General features: G+C 43.1%; 1 protein-coding gene across 4 annotated transcripts in view; it reads left to right on the top strand.

Annotated features, from left to right (window-relative positions):
- Adcy2 (adenylate cyclase 2) overlaps positions 1-14995 on the top strand; it is a 361240-nt gene that overhangs the window by 92860 nt on the left and 253385 nt on the right. For 3 of the 4 annotated variants that reach the window (XM_021235581.2, XM_040757723.1, XM_021235584.2), the window contains exon 3: positions 14709-14870. The exons of the other annotated variant lie outside the window; for it this stretch is intronic. In XM_021235581.2, the coding sequence (XP_021091240.2) occupies positions 14709-14870 (162 nt within the window). The remainder of the gene's footprint in view (positions 1-14708; positions 14871-14995) is intronic. 4 annotated transcript variants of the gene reach the window in all.

Genomic DNA, 14995 nt, shown 5'->3' with positions numbered 1-14995 from the left:
CAGCACTCTACCTTGTAGAAATGACAAGGCTGAAGGAAAAAAAATCAAAAGCTATACTCCAGTCCTGATGTGTAGATGCGAGTGCAGGCAATCTTTTGATTAGCCGTCAGTAGTAGGGGAGAGGAAGAAAGGAATCTCTGCCAAGGACCACAGACGTGAGAAGAAATTCAGCAGAGGCCTCTCTCTGTTGGACCTCACTGCGTTGTTTGCTTAGTAAAAGTCTCTACTCTGAGAGTCCACCTTCGCAGAAGCCCAGTCGTGAGACTGGGTACCAGCTCCTGCTGTGGATGTTCTTGTCATCCAATAAGAATCAGATCTTTGAAGGAATAGAAGAAGGACCTGTTGTCCTCACTACCTTTCTCACCTGGAAGTCACTCCCATTCCCACAGAGACCCAGGGTAGATGATCAGCCCTCTTGCTGCCTCTGCCCTCAGACTCACACAGTATGGCCCTGATGGACTAGGGGCTAACATAAAAAGAGACTTGAGGACAGGAAGAAACCAAGGCTGGACATTGTCCTGATTAGTATTTTTTGTGAGCTTAACACAGGGCAGAGCATTCTGGAAAGATGAACCTCAGTTGAGAAACTGACTCCATCAGATTGGCCATTAGGCAAGTCTGTGTGACACTTTCCTGATTATGACTGATCTGGGAAGACCCAGCCCACTAGGGGTGGTGCCTCTTCTGTGAGTCCCTGCTAGGTGTGTAAGGAAGCTGGTTGAGCATGCTGGTAGGCAGTGTTTCTCCTTAGCCTCTGCTCAGATCCTGTCTCCAGGTTCCTACCTCAAGTTCCTGCCCCAACTTCTTTGAGGTGAAATAAACCCTTTCCTCTCTAAGTTGCTTTGGTGATGGTTCTTAATACAGCAAGGGAAAGCAAACTAGGATGGAGATTGGATGCTCTGAAATGTTGTGCTGTGAGGCTTTGTAACTGCGACTACCTATAAGGACTCTGGCATTACGCTGGCCTGCCCCTGTCACCTGGCAGAATGCACTCAGGCAGTACCCCGGTCAGCCCAGGGTTCCATGATTGCAAAGTCTCCACACAGGTCCAAAGGACCCTTTAAAAGAAAGACCCCCACCCACTTATGCTCTTTCCAGCTCTCTTTCCTAGCAGTTCCCCTGGGGCAGACAGGACTTTTCCTGTCTCCCTCCTTTCTTCTGTCCTCTCTCTGTCTTTTTACCTCTTTTCTCTTTCCCACCTCCTTACTCTTTCTAATAAAACTTCTCACTTAAGCTCTGTATGCCTGGCATGTTTGTCCTTTGCCTCAGTCACCCTCGCCTACCATGGAATTCACCAAGGACCCCCATGCGGATTATCATAACACTACCCGATGGCATGATCCACCCATAGATGAATCCAGCAGACTATTAGAAGGTTTTGGTCAGTGTAAATGACCCTGGCCCTCGATGACCTTTACCAACACAGTTAAAAGAATCCAGTACTCTGAATCCAGAGAAGCAAAGTTTGCATGAAAAATTGACTCTGTCTACATCATCTCGTCTCCTTGGGATATTCTCTCTGTGTGGGTATAGCATTTGCATTTTTGAGTTCCTGAGTGATACCTAGGAAAAAACCAGCAGGTAAAGCTTGGTAATTGTTGCAGTTTCCTGGCTTTCTGGTCCTTCTGGGTCAATAGTCCCTTAGGATTGAGGTTCAATTCCCATTGCTTCTCCATCATCTAGCATGAGTGTGAAGTCAGGCATACAGTAGGTGACTTATCTAATAAAGACACTTGATGCTACTGGACCACATATTTCCACACCTCTGTATTCATGAGTTTAGAAATTCCAAGAAATGTTGTGAGTTATGCTGTAAAACACTTAGCAATTAGAGTGTCTCCCCCAACAGATGCACACTCAAAAGTTTATAAGTGGTAACAAGAAAGTAATCCCTGGACTCCCTTTGCTCCTGCTCATTCATTCTGGTAATTATTAATATATACAGGCTTTTAGATAAGACAGGTCAAGTCTAAAGTTATGTCAGCGACCTGTTATGCTAATGGTCAGGCTGAGGTCACAGGCAAGAGGTGGGACTCAGGGCGCTGATCCCCCCAAGTGCTTCATCTCCATCTCCGGTTTCAGGCTCTTTGTGCAGTGAATAGCAGAGCCTCTGGACTTTCACAGAGTTAGGTATTTACACTGATGTCTGCTAACAGAGGAAGGAAACTTGCTGAGAGCCCTTGGTGACGGGAATGTTTGCACAGTAGAGGGAATCTTCCACTCAACCGAGGTCACCACACACCCCAAGAGGAGGCTGGCTGGATACCTGCTCGGTGAACCATGAAAGAAAGACTAATCTTAGAGACAGAATGCTATTTAACTGATTCTTTGTTTAAGGTTGGAGATGACAGTGCATGGGGGAAACATGGATTTTTGAAGGAGCCATAGGATTACATTGTTTTGAGTGTCTTCTTTAGCACTGATAGGGCCCCCACCACCTCCCCAGTAGGTACAGCTGTAGTTTGCATTGTACTCATGATAGGAGGAGGTATATTTAGTTTCCATTAGTGTGTTAGCCTCAACTCATCCTGTTCTCGGCGGATGATTTCCCTAACTCCTGGGACCCAGTGGAGTACCAGGTGTGTGCGTGTTCACGTGTATGCGTGCACTCATGGATGCATGTGTGTGTGTGGTATATCATGGCCACTTCTGAAGTAAACAAATGTGTTTGTTAAATAACAACTTTATGAGCCATAAAAATAAGTGAACAGAAGACCCAATACCAAACTTTATAGGATCTAAAGTTGAAGTATTTCTTTATTGAACCATTTTTAATATTTGTATTTTCAAAGAATTGCCAAATTTTTGAATATGAAATCTTTCTGTTTTGTTTAGCTTATACTGCTCTCTGGAACAATTTGCCTATGCAAACTGGAACTAATATACACTTATTAATATTTAGCTAGTAATGTGCATTTATTTATCCAGAAACATATGTGGTGTTTTTCTGCTCATGAAAGTGAGTATAAATCAGTGTGAACTCTATGGAAGTATGTCGCTAGTTATGTGTTTTCATGCTGCTGATAATCAGCATTCTTTAATCATTTCTTTAAATGGCACAGTACTTGATGTGACAGTGACTTAAACCTCAAGTGGAATCTATAAAATAATGAGTAGCACACCGCCATCCCATGTGAATTGTGGGCTTTGGTCTAAACATGGGGGTTGTTGGTAGTTTGTGGAGTGATAGCCAGATCCTTTGGTATGATGTGCCTGCCCCTAAGGCTGCCAGATTTTCCTAAGGAGAGAGCACAGAAGTCTAGGTACCTCTACATGATGCTGATGGGTCAAGCCCCATGCTGTGTAGGAAGCCACTGTGCCATTCAAGAAAGCTTCACCCAGTCAATGCTAAAATAATCTGTTTTACAGCTCAAGGCTATGCATGCTGTCTGCAGAGATTTCCCTTGTTTGGCATAAAGGAAAAAGCAAGCCAAAGCCTGTAGAGCTTGGTGGGTCTCTGTGGAGAGATCCCACTGTGGAATGCACTGTTCTGGCCTATGCTGATTTATGAGATGCTAGATACATAGTTTAAACTGGAACCCCAAAACAATGTTTGTTTTTAGATGAATAATTCACTCCTTTTCCCGGCATGATTTTTTTCATCTGAAGCATTGGCCTTTCAGATTAAGTAAATATAGTGTTTCAAAAGAATATAGACATGAATATGCATTAGAACCAAAACAGTCCGTGAATATAAATAAAGGCCTTTTTTGCATATTATTTACTTTTTTTTTTTTTACCAGTAAGTTACTTTTTCCTCTTTACTTCTTAGATGATGTTTTTCAGAGTAATTTCCTAGGACACAGTTTCTTCCACAAGGCTCAGGTATTATGAGACTGAGACCATCTCTTTGTCAAATCATTTCATGCAGTGACATTTTCCTAAACATCCTGAGAGCAGGTAACCCTGCGATGTGACACTACCAGTAAGGTACAGATTTATCCCAGCCTGGTGCCAAGGACTCAATACAGTGTTTGTCTAAACAAATAGAGGAATGTCCAACAACAAATAAAAATAAAACAAGATTATGTATCCTGAAAGGATAAACCTACACAAATTATGCAAACAATTCTTGGCATTTTCATGTATGTGCCATGATTTAAAATTTTAAAACCGTCATATATGCAGATGGTACATTGTTATGTGCTAGGCATAGAAATAGCAACATTCTTTTATTACAGTTCCCTCATGGGTAAGGTGAATCAACTGACATTGGAATGAAAAGGGAAAGATGCAGAATGAGAGCTTCGGTTGCCATTGCCCAGATGACTATTTAAGAATAGCGAGGGTGCTACTGTGCTATTCAACTTATTGATGAGGGTGGAGGATCCTCAACGCATTGGATGTCAGTGGTTTCTGAGTCTTCAGGGTTGACCTGCATTGCTGCTCTTGTGTTGGCTACCGAGGGCTGTCTCTGTTTTCTTTGAACATTAGGCCCATAATAATAATTGATAGCTCATGTCTGAGAATTAAAAAAGGAAAGCTAATACAGTGACAACAAAATAGTTAAACTTATGGCACAGCATACCTGCTGTGTGGTTATCACATGCCATCCCAGAGTGTGGGGTTCTGCATGGGGAATTCTGGACCATGCTGCCTTGGTGAGGACCAGGGAGGGATGAAGAGGGAAATGCAGCCACTTCTACAGAAGCTTAAGATCAGAAAATACAAAGTTATCTGCTAACTGAAAAATTTAAATCATTAAAATAGTCGATAAAAATAGAAATACATTTTAAAATGGAGGCTAGAGAGATGGTTCAGTAATTAAGACCACTGTCTGCTCTTCTAGAAGACCTGGGTTCAGTTTTTGATGGCCTCATGATGGCTAACAATCTTCTGTAACCCCAGTCCTAGATCTTATGTCTTCTTGTGGCCTCTGTGGGCATTGCACATATGTGATGCACAAACCTTCATGCAGGCAAAACACCCATACACATAGAATGGATAAATAGATAAATATTCATAGAACAAATATTGTTTTCTCTTAATCATTCAACTAGACAAAGTAAGGCATGGGCATTTTCTAATAAACAGTATTTTCTGAACTCTGGCTTTGTTCTGTGTCCCACCAAATCCCACCCATTAGTGAAGGCTCAGATGCCAAGAGGTCTGGAGGAGACATAAGTGGAATCCTCCCTGATCCCCAGGTCACTGCTGCTCCATGACATCTACCCAAATTCCACCAATCAGAGAAAACCATGTGGCCATGTCCAAAGGCAATGGATAGGGTTTATCTTCCAATGGTGAAGCTGGAGAAGAAGACAGTGTGGCCAGAGAGTACATTCTGCTTCGTATTCCATTAGGAAAGTAAGGAAAGTAGCCTTGTGTTCATACATTTTTCTGTTCGCAATACCAACATCCAAAGCATGTCTCTAAAGATCTGCATAGATACTGTAGGAAGTGACCTTGTGATTTGGAAAGGATGTGCACTGTCCAGATGAAGGGCAGAATTTAAACACTTTAACTGTGAGGATGGACATGGTGGCCTAATTTCAGACAAAAGTCTTCAGATTTCTGCTTCACAAAGCAGCTTCCATGGACCTGACATTCATCATGTTTGTGAGGAGACACAGAGGGCTTGAAAGACAGCTCAGTCACTAATGAATTTGATGTGAGAGCATGAGAACCCCATCATCAGCATAAAATAATGACCCTGGTGTGACAGTGCACACCTATAATCTCAGCATCCACCAGGGAGACAGAGGCAGGAAGATCCCTGAGGCTTGCTGGCCAGCTCACCTAGCCAAACTAATATGCTCCAGGCTCAGCGGGAGAGACCAAACAAAACATAAAGTGGAGAGTGATGGAGAAAGATGCTTGGCATAAGCATCTGACCTCCACATGCATTTACATACTTTTACATGTGTACCAAGGCACGTGCATCCATGAACATACACACACACGTTCACACACAAACAAGCAAACAAAAATAAAAGGAATCAAGTGACAGAAGTGTTATGTGAAGTAAATGGATTGATTTAGAACTTGACATTCACTGAGATAGGATCATGGTTCTTAAGGATACTGGGAGGAGACTTCATCTCTCCTGGGAATGGGCGGTGAAGTGTGGTCAGCCTTGAAGCCACATGCACACCACCACCAAAAAGGGACTCAGTAGTGTGTGTGTGTGTGTGTGTGTGTGTGTGTGTGTGATACAGATAGATGATGGTTATCAACTGGAGAATGGGAGATGGGAGGAGCTTGAAGGAAGAAAGAGAAGGGAGAAAGTGATGTAATTCTGTTTTAATTAAAAATATTTAAAAACAATTTTTAAAAGTCTAATATATAAGCACACATATGTATGGTAGCATACATACATATGGTAATATGCATATATGTATACATAATATACATACACACATACATATATGTGATAAGATCAAATTGGGGAAATCACTACAGGACAAATTAGCATCTTCATTATGTAAATTCTGAGGTCTAGCCTTCCCTTCCAGCTCCCCAAAGAAAAGGGGCTGCGGTGGAAGCTAGGGACTAAGCTATTTTCCGTGTATGGGTTTGTTTGAAACTGTATCAACTAAAACCCTCTTTAGGATTGAAAGAAGATCTGGAATATTGCATCATGTGATGTGTCCGTGGGACTCCTTTCATCTGGTTTCAGGGGTTTCTATCTGTGGTCACTGGTATTCCTTGGCCTGTGGTGGTGAAACAGCACATTTGGGAGCAGCTGGCAGATGGTGCAGGTACATACCCTTCAGTTGCAGAGAAGCAAAGAGACAGGAAAGGATCTCAGGTCCCAAAATTCCTTGCAATGGCACAGTCCAGTAGCATAATCTCCCTCAGCCCAACCACTGAAAGTTCCAACACCTTCCAATGGTGACACAGGCTATGGATCAAGTCTTGAAATACATGGATCTTTTAAGGGATGTTCACACATCCCTTCATAGACAGTGGAATGTCTTCTGGGGTTTATGTTAATATAAATACTGCAGAGGAAAGTGTGAATGTAGGGCTTGGAGTGTAGCTCAATGGGTGAACACTTGTCTAGTCCACGATTTGATTCCAGCACTGAAAAAAACTTAGTAGAAACTGTGAATGGTGGAAGGGAAAATGGAGACAACACACTTAGGTAGATATCTAGACCCAAGCAAGGCTGCCTCTCCTATGCTTCTATTTTATTAAGATTTTTAAAAATGTATGATCTACCTCCTACCAGCTTCAAATTAAAAAGGCGCAGTGAAGTTACATTGTTTTATATTCCATCCCATCATCAGTCTCTCTAATACTGCATATCATTTTAAAGAGAATAATGAAGGGCACCCTATGATTCATGATTTCATCATTAACATTTCAAAGCCTGGGATATCTGTCAAGGTAGGATAATGTGTTCATTTGATTCATAATACAGCATTTAAAGTAACGTTTTTCACATCCTTAATGGTTGGTGTTCAGAAGAGTTTTGTTTGGAGGTATGGAAGAAATAGAACCTCATATATTATCTGGTCATCAGTATGTGTTGGGGTTTTGTTTTGTGTTATTGTTATAATGGAGGCTTTGGATACATTAATGTGACTGTAGCTAGCTTTGGAATTACTGAACAATCAAAATAGAATGATCTGTAATTCAATATTCCCATGCATGTGTACATACAAAGAACTGGAAGCCAGGGTCTGAAAAGATGTCTATCTTCCCTTTCCAGGCTGATGAGTAAGGTGGATTAACTTGAACTTCCATCAGTGATGGAGTAGGTAAAGAATATGCCAGTTTAAAAAGAAAAGACCTGGCTGTCTGGCTGTCGTGACTCATGCCTGCATTTCTAGCATGCAGGAAGCTGAGGAAGAAGGATGTCTGGTGTTCAAGGCCATCCTGGCTTATGTAGTGAGTTATAATCCAGCCTGAGCTACAGAGGGAAATTCTGTCTTAAAAGGAGAATGTGATACATTGGAGTAACAGCTTAGAACAGAAGAAAACCCTTTCATTTAGGACAAGGCAGACGAGTGTTGGGAGTGTTATGTGGAGGGAAATCAGTCAGGCACAGGAAGGGAAACACAGCCTGCTCTCACATTCATGGCCTAGAAAGCTAAACTCCCCCCAATGCTAAGGGAAGCTTTTTCTTTGCTAGCTGCTTTGGTTTAACCCCCGCCAGCCGCCTGGGCTCTGCCGCAATGTAGTCCCCAAATAACACACAAGACGCTGTATTAATTATGAAGCTGTTGGCCTTGCTTGTTTCTTACTGGCTACCTCTGACTTAAGTAATTACCCCATAATTGTTAATCTAAGTATGTCTCTTACCGGAGAATAGTTCCAGGCTTCCTACCCCCATGGCGTTACATGTTGACTCTCTTGTGTTTCTCCTTCCCAGAATCCTCCTGGACTCCTAGCCCCACCTATCTAGATTCCTATAGGCTCAACAGTACTTTATTGACAAGTAACAGGCAAATAACAGGACTTCCCCAACACCCCAAGAAAAGAGTTAACAGTGCAAAAGGCGTGCCATGTGAGAAGGTTGCAGGTGCTTCAGAGCTGCTGTGGAATAACCCTTCTGTTCAGTGTGAAGATGTGCTGATCTCATTGTTTAATAAAGAACTGACTGGCCAATAGCTAGGCAGGAAGAAGTTAGGTGACAGAGCCAAAGTGAGAGAACCCTTGTTAGAAGGGTGGAGTCACCAGCCAGAGTCAGAAGGAACGGGATATGTAGAAAATGAGGTAACAAGCCATGAACCATGTACCCACACATAACAGGAGAGATATCCTGGAATGATGCCACCAGGATGGGAGTGATGTGTCTTCTAGCAAGTGGATGCCCTCGTTGTCTGGTGCTGTGACAATTTAGAAGAGCTCAGTAGCTTCTTCTCCCTTAGTCCGCCCTGGAAAATCCCAGCCCTGCTGGCACCTGCATTTGAAAATTCTCATTTTTCAACAGTGACAGTGACTCTTGTTGACTTGCTGAGTCACCGAACATGTGGTAATTTGTTATGACAGATACCAGAAGCTGATACACTTAGCAGGTGACTCTACGGAAGTGGGTAAGCAGAATAGGCTTCTAGTCTCCCAAGTCTAGATCTCTCCAGACTGGCAAGAGTCAATCTGAATCCACAAAAGGGAGAGTTAACCCCTTGTGTTCAGATAGACACAAACCATCATTTCATTACACAGTTCTGATCTTGACATTCCAAACCTTCATAAGCTCAGGGTCTCCTAAGCACTAGAAGACTTTACATCATGAGGTGGATCTGTGCTTCATGCTAACTCAAGGAGACATGAAGAATGGCTTTCTCAATGAGAGGGGCTACTGATGTCCAGTTTTGATCATACTGAACTCTTCCAAAGTGACTTCTTTTCTGCAAGTTTATATTGTTAGGAGCACAAAGCACTGGGCAGAATGGGCATGTCTGTCCTCAGCTGGCCTGCCATGCCAGGAAAACCAGACTACTGGACTTGAAAGAGACCAACATCTTTGGGCCTGACTCTGGCAATCCAAAAGGACATGGGCAGCTCAAAGAATCTCAGCTGCCAGGGTTACCACTCAAAGCCTGGGCCATTTCTCCCCCCACTACCCTTTTAAATGAGGAGTCTCTTCTTGACCTAGACTTGGGAAGTCTTTCTGTGTAGGATTGAGGAGCTGTAGGCATTGGGTTGGAGAAAAGATGCTGTGCTAGTTACTTCAGCCTTCATTCCCTGTGTGCAGGGACTGCTCCTAAGTTAGTATCTGATGCTACATGCTATGGACATCTGTACATTGTCTGTCCAATAGAGTGTTGAGGATATATATATATATATGTACATATATATAGTATAAATATATATATTACATATATAATTGATCCATTAAATAGAAATATGTGAATTCTGAAATCAACATGTTTACAGTTAAAGGTGAGGCCAATTAGGTCAAAGCAGAAAGAAAAATGTTTCAGAGTTACGTTTGTCAGTTGACGCTGCTGGGACAAATGAGTTTGTGTTGCACTAGCATGTGTGATAGACTTTTTGTGAGGACAATGATTTGTGTAGCAACTACCATGTCAGGGGCAGCCCTTGGCACTGCTGTCTTGGCTCTGAATAAATAAAACCCTTGCTTTTAAAGGGTCATTATTCTTCTATGTGGGACAGCATTAATAGATAAATAATAACATTAAACATGCTAGATAAAGTTGGTGAAGAGGACTATGGGTATGGAAGGCAAGGACTTGTCATGTCATGCAGAGTTCTTAGGGTAGACCAAAGAAGGACAACATCCAAGGAGGAAATGCCTCAGCTATTAATACTCAGAAGCACAAATCTTGCAGGGTTATCTGGACAGGAGAAAATAGAATGTTGAAGCAAGGTAGATCAGGGGACACATATTAAAGTCAGCTCATGGGCACTTGTCTTGCTAGGAAAGATCTGCATGCACTAAGGGAAAGTGTACTATAAATGGCAATGCACTTATTAATAAAGAACACTTTGAACTAGTCAAAGTCATAGCTTCACATCTATAGACACATCCCACAAGGAATATTTAAGTTTCCAAAAGCAAACTGTTCAGTAATGTATACAGAAACAATACACTTTTATAGACATAGCATTAGCAAGACAGAATGGGAGCTACATGGCGTTGGTATAGGTTGAGACCAGCTGAGCCATGCTGACTTGAGAGCCAAACATACAAATGCATTACTTACATAACTATGGGTCACCTGAGATCTTCCCTCACTTCCCGACACGTCTCATTCCATGACTGTCAAGGAGAAAAGGGGACATGACAAATTTTGCATTTTTTCTGCCCAGAGCAGCCACACTAGTTATGTTTATGTTTCAAAGACAGTTGTGGACATCCCCCCTACTAAGAAGAAATGATGGTAGGAAGTTGAACCAGATGTCCACGAAATGGAATTGAGTGGATACAAGCAAGAAAGGATTCACTCTGTCTGCTGTCCTTGTTCAGATGGCAGGAGAGGGAGAGTGGGTTATATAAACTACATTCTTGCCAAGCAAAAAGGCCCTGAGATGGTGTCATCTCAGTAGACAGGCACCAAGAGTGTAGTATGAAGTCCCATGCTGACTTGGGAGCTAAACACTGCAAATGTATTACTTATGGCATGACTAAGGATAAGCTTTGGTGTTGGTGCCTGAGTGATTGGAGACTGGGCCATCACCAGGTGAAGTGAGCTGGCTTCAAGCAGAACAGGTCAGTGAGTACAGAGAAAAGCTCTGATGTCTACAAAGTTGTGGAGCTCAAGGGTCAAGTAGATGTGTAGGAAGATGTGTGTGTCTTGCAGGAATTCAGATGTATACTTGTGGCCCCTTTATTGACGTGAGCACGACTACTGCAGATACTGCATTTCTGGTAACAGTCCTTAGAACAATGGTCTTGCTTCTTTTCTAGTCTCTTGTCACACATAGAGAAGAGTACAGTTCAGAGGAATCTTATGTCCCCATGGTAACATGGAAACCCCAGAGATTGTGAAAGAAGTTTCTGGAGCACTTTACCCACATGTGTTTTAGATGTGCCAGATCCATTTAAATTTTACAGATGGTGCTCTTTGAAGCTGGGTTACAAAATAGACCTAACAATATGAGAACCTTTTGAGATTGATAAGGTGTCAAATCGACTCCTCCAGAAGACTTGAACTTGACCTTCATTGGCCAAGTCGCACCGGTAGATAGTGCACAGGCCTCTCTGGCTGAGCTCTTGAAGTACCAACGCTAGAACCCTGACCTTGATTTGGTGCAGTTGCTTACCTCAGTTTTGGAGTAATCAGTTTTGCTAGGTTAGCCCTCAGGAAAGCTGGCTAAGGCTAAGAGTGAACTAAAAAGGTTGTGATTGGTTCCATGACACTTTTTGCATGTTCTGTCACCATGAAGATATCACTAGGGAACCAGTCCCTTTCTGTCTAGGCAGATCATTGCTCACTGCATAAAATGCTCCTGAAGCAGTACTGGGTCTCTGCCACACTCAGTATCTTCATATTTAAATGACCAAAGATCGAATTTCTGCCTTAGTTTCATGTTTGCTGTATAGAGTAGGAAAACCAGAATGTGTGTTATGCTGACTGCTAATGCCTTGCTGAAAACCATCTCCATAGTCTTTTATTTTGAAGAGGCAAAAAAAAATATTTGCTAGAAAAAGTATTGCTATGTTAATCTGCTCACCCACATTTTTTATCCTGACAGCCCATATAAATATAGCTTGAAGGGGAGGAAGCAGGGGCTTGGAGCAGATGGCCCACACTAAACTCAGGCTTCCTGAGGACTTCTGGTCACTTTGCCCACCCACAGTGGCTTTCTCCTTGGCTGTCATTTCACGATGACAAAGCTTGCAGCAAATAGAGAAGATGATTTAGAGGCCATTTCATTGTCTCCTCAGAGTGGGGCTGGGTGAGGAGGGTGGCCCTTCTCTCAGCCGTGAAGACAGCTGGCATGCATGACAGACTCATCCACTCGGTTGTAACGGCTCAGAGCTATGATGGGGCCACCTCTCCTCCCTCTCCGGGAGCTTCTGCCTCCTCAGAGGAGTGTCTGCATGCTTGTCCTGCTTAGAATGCCCTGAAGAAAATGAAAGGCTGTGTTTTAGGAATCCGTGTTTATTTTTAGGCTGGAAACCTTACGTCTTGTGTGTGTTCTTTCAACTGTGACAGTAAAAACAAAGATGGTAGGTAAGATGCCATCCTGGAGCCATGGCATGGAGCTACACCATGCCTTTCAGTTATAAATGTGGTGCAGAATGGGCAGAAGAAGGTGGAGCTTGACACTCTCTGGGCTGCACTGTCTTGACTCTCCCTAGGCTGCATTATCTTGGAGTTTGCAGGGAGCAGAACCTGGTGATCACGTGACACTTGAGAACTCACAGACACCTTGCACCAGAACAGCTGTGGTGATCTGTCCATATCCGTCTAGCTGGCTGGTCCTCTGTGTCCTCTTCAGATGGCACGGGAAATTGAGGTCACATGCTCACCCTCCCCTGAGGTCCGAGACCTCAGGCTCTCTTGCTGTAGTTATCACCTGCCTATTCTCTCTGATATCCTTACATCTCTGGCTCTTTTGCAATGAAATGTTCTTGTTTTATTCCCTAGTAAGCATTTTGATTTCCATTCTAAAAGTTCCTCTAAGTGGTTTCATATCGATTGTTTTTATAAAGGTCAAATTCATAAAATATAACTTAGTCATTTTAAAAGAAGAATGTGGTGGCATTCAGCACATTCCCAGTATTGGGCAATGAACATCTCTGTCCAAGACTCTGCCTTTTCCTTCACCCCCAAGGAAGTCCATACTTGTTAGGCCATCACTACCCTTCTTCCATCCCACAGGCCAGATCACAGAGCTTGCCAACCGGATTATCAACATCTGCTTCCTACTGCTATGGATTTACTTATTTTGCATAGTTTATATAAATGGAATCATGCGATACAGAGCCTTTGTGGTTCATCCACACTCCATTACATGTCAAGACTGAAATCTGTGTTATTCCCGAATCACATTCCTGTGCATGGGTATGACAAGTGGTATCCATCGGTTGCTGGATATCTGTGTCCCCATACATATTTTGATTGATATGCAAATTCTGTGATAAATGTGTGCGAGATATGTTTCTCTGGGTGATTGTTTTCAGCATACCTAGGAGTGAAACTATGGGATTGGATGTTCAATCTATATTTAACCTCTTTGCCAGGAAGTGCTAAACTGTCCCATGGCAGCAGAACCATCTGTATCTGTGGCCTGTGTGTCTACCTTTGCTAACTATAAAGCGACGATGCCAGTCCCCAGGGATGTGAGACCATTTTGTTCTTTCACACAAGTGCACCTAAACTCAGTCTCATGTATGCAGTAGCTTGTTTACTAAAATTTGAGGTCCCACACAAGAAATTGTTGTTGTGGGTGTAAAGAGTTCACCAGACCCAAGATAAATGATAAATGGGTGTTTTATTGGGGAACAACTTACACAGAACACTAAAGAACCACTATAGCTTTTTCTTTGCCCTTCCTATCCAACCCCAGGCCCAAGGTGGGGTGGGGCACCATGTGTCACACTTTCCTCTTTCTTTCCTCTTTCTGGTTCCCTCTGCCTGAAGCCACGCCCAAAGGGGTGTGGCCACTAACACAAACACAATTGACAAGAGTAGAGGCCTCTACAATTCCCATTTTAGTCTAAAGAAGAAGGTTTTAAGCCTGATGCAAAAACTATACACAATGATAACATATGCCAAGTATATTCCAGGGAAAGGAAAGGTAAACATACACAAATTAAAACCTACCACCAGCAAGAGCAACATTGAGCAAAAGACACATATTACAAGAAATCTTTTTTTCACATCACAGTGCCTAGATATTTTTTTCTTTTTCTGTTTTTCGTCTGTGTATAAGTGTTGCTGTGGGCACGCTCTACAAATATGAAGGACAAAGAACAACCTCGAGCCTCGTTCTCACCTTCCATCTTCACACAGTCTCTTATTTGTTCCCACTACCCACGCTAGGCTAGTTGGACTGCAAGCTCTGAAGTGTCTTCCAGGGTTCACTTCCTGTCTCACTGTAGGACTGTGTGACTACCACATCCAGATCTACATGGTTCCAGGGATTCGATCTCGGGTACTCACACTTCCATGGCAAGTGCCTTACCCGCCAGGCTAGACTTAGTTCTTTGTTGTAACTCAGGGAGTCTGTTGCACCCTGTTTTGTGATGATGTTTCTGCAATGAGCGTGTTACTTTCTGCCTCCTTTCTTGCTATGGGAACTGGGATTTTCTGACACTCCCCATGTTTTTCTTGTCTCTATAGGTGTCGTTCTTCCTCTTTATCATCTTTGTGGTGTACACCATGCTTCCCTTCAACATGCGAGATGCCATCATTGCCAGTGTCCTCACCTCCTCATCCCACACCATAGTGCTGAGCGTCTACCTGTCTGCGACGCCAGGGGCCAAGGAGCACCTGTCCTGGCAGGTGAGTGCCCCTCCCCGTGGGAGTGCCAGGTGCCCTTGGGGTGCTCTGGCTGACTGCTTTCCAGCACCTGTTCCTTCCCTGCTGCTTGACATGGTCTGTGAGGGCTGCTCAGCCCTGACCTTCCT

This window comes from Mesocricetus auratus, unplaced genomic scaffold, assembly GCF_017639785.1.
Source record: "Mesocricetus auratus isolate SY011 unplaced genomic scaffold, BCM_Maur_2.0 Super-Scaffold_100015, whole genome shotgun sequence".
NCBI lineage: Eukaryota > Metazoa > Chordata > Mammalia > Rodentia > Cricetidae > Mesocricetus > Mesocricetus auratus.
This window is presented reverse-complemented; position numbering and strand designations above follow the sequence as displayed.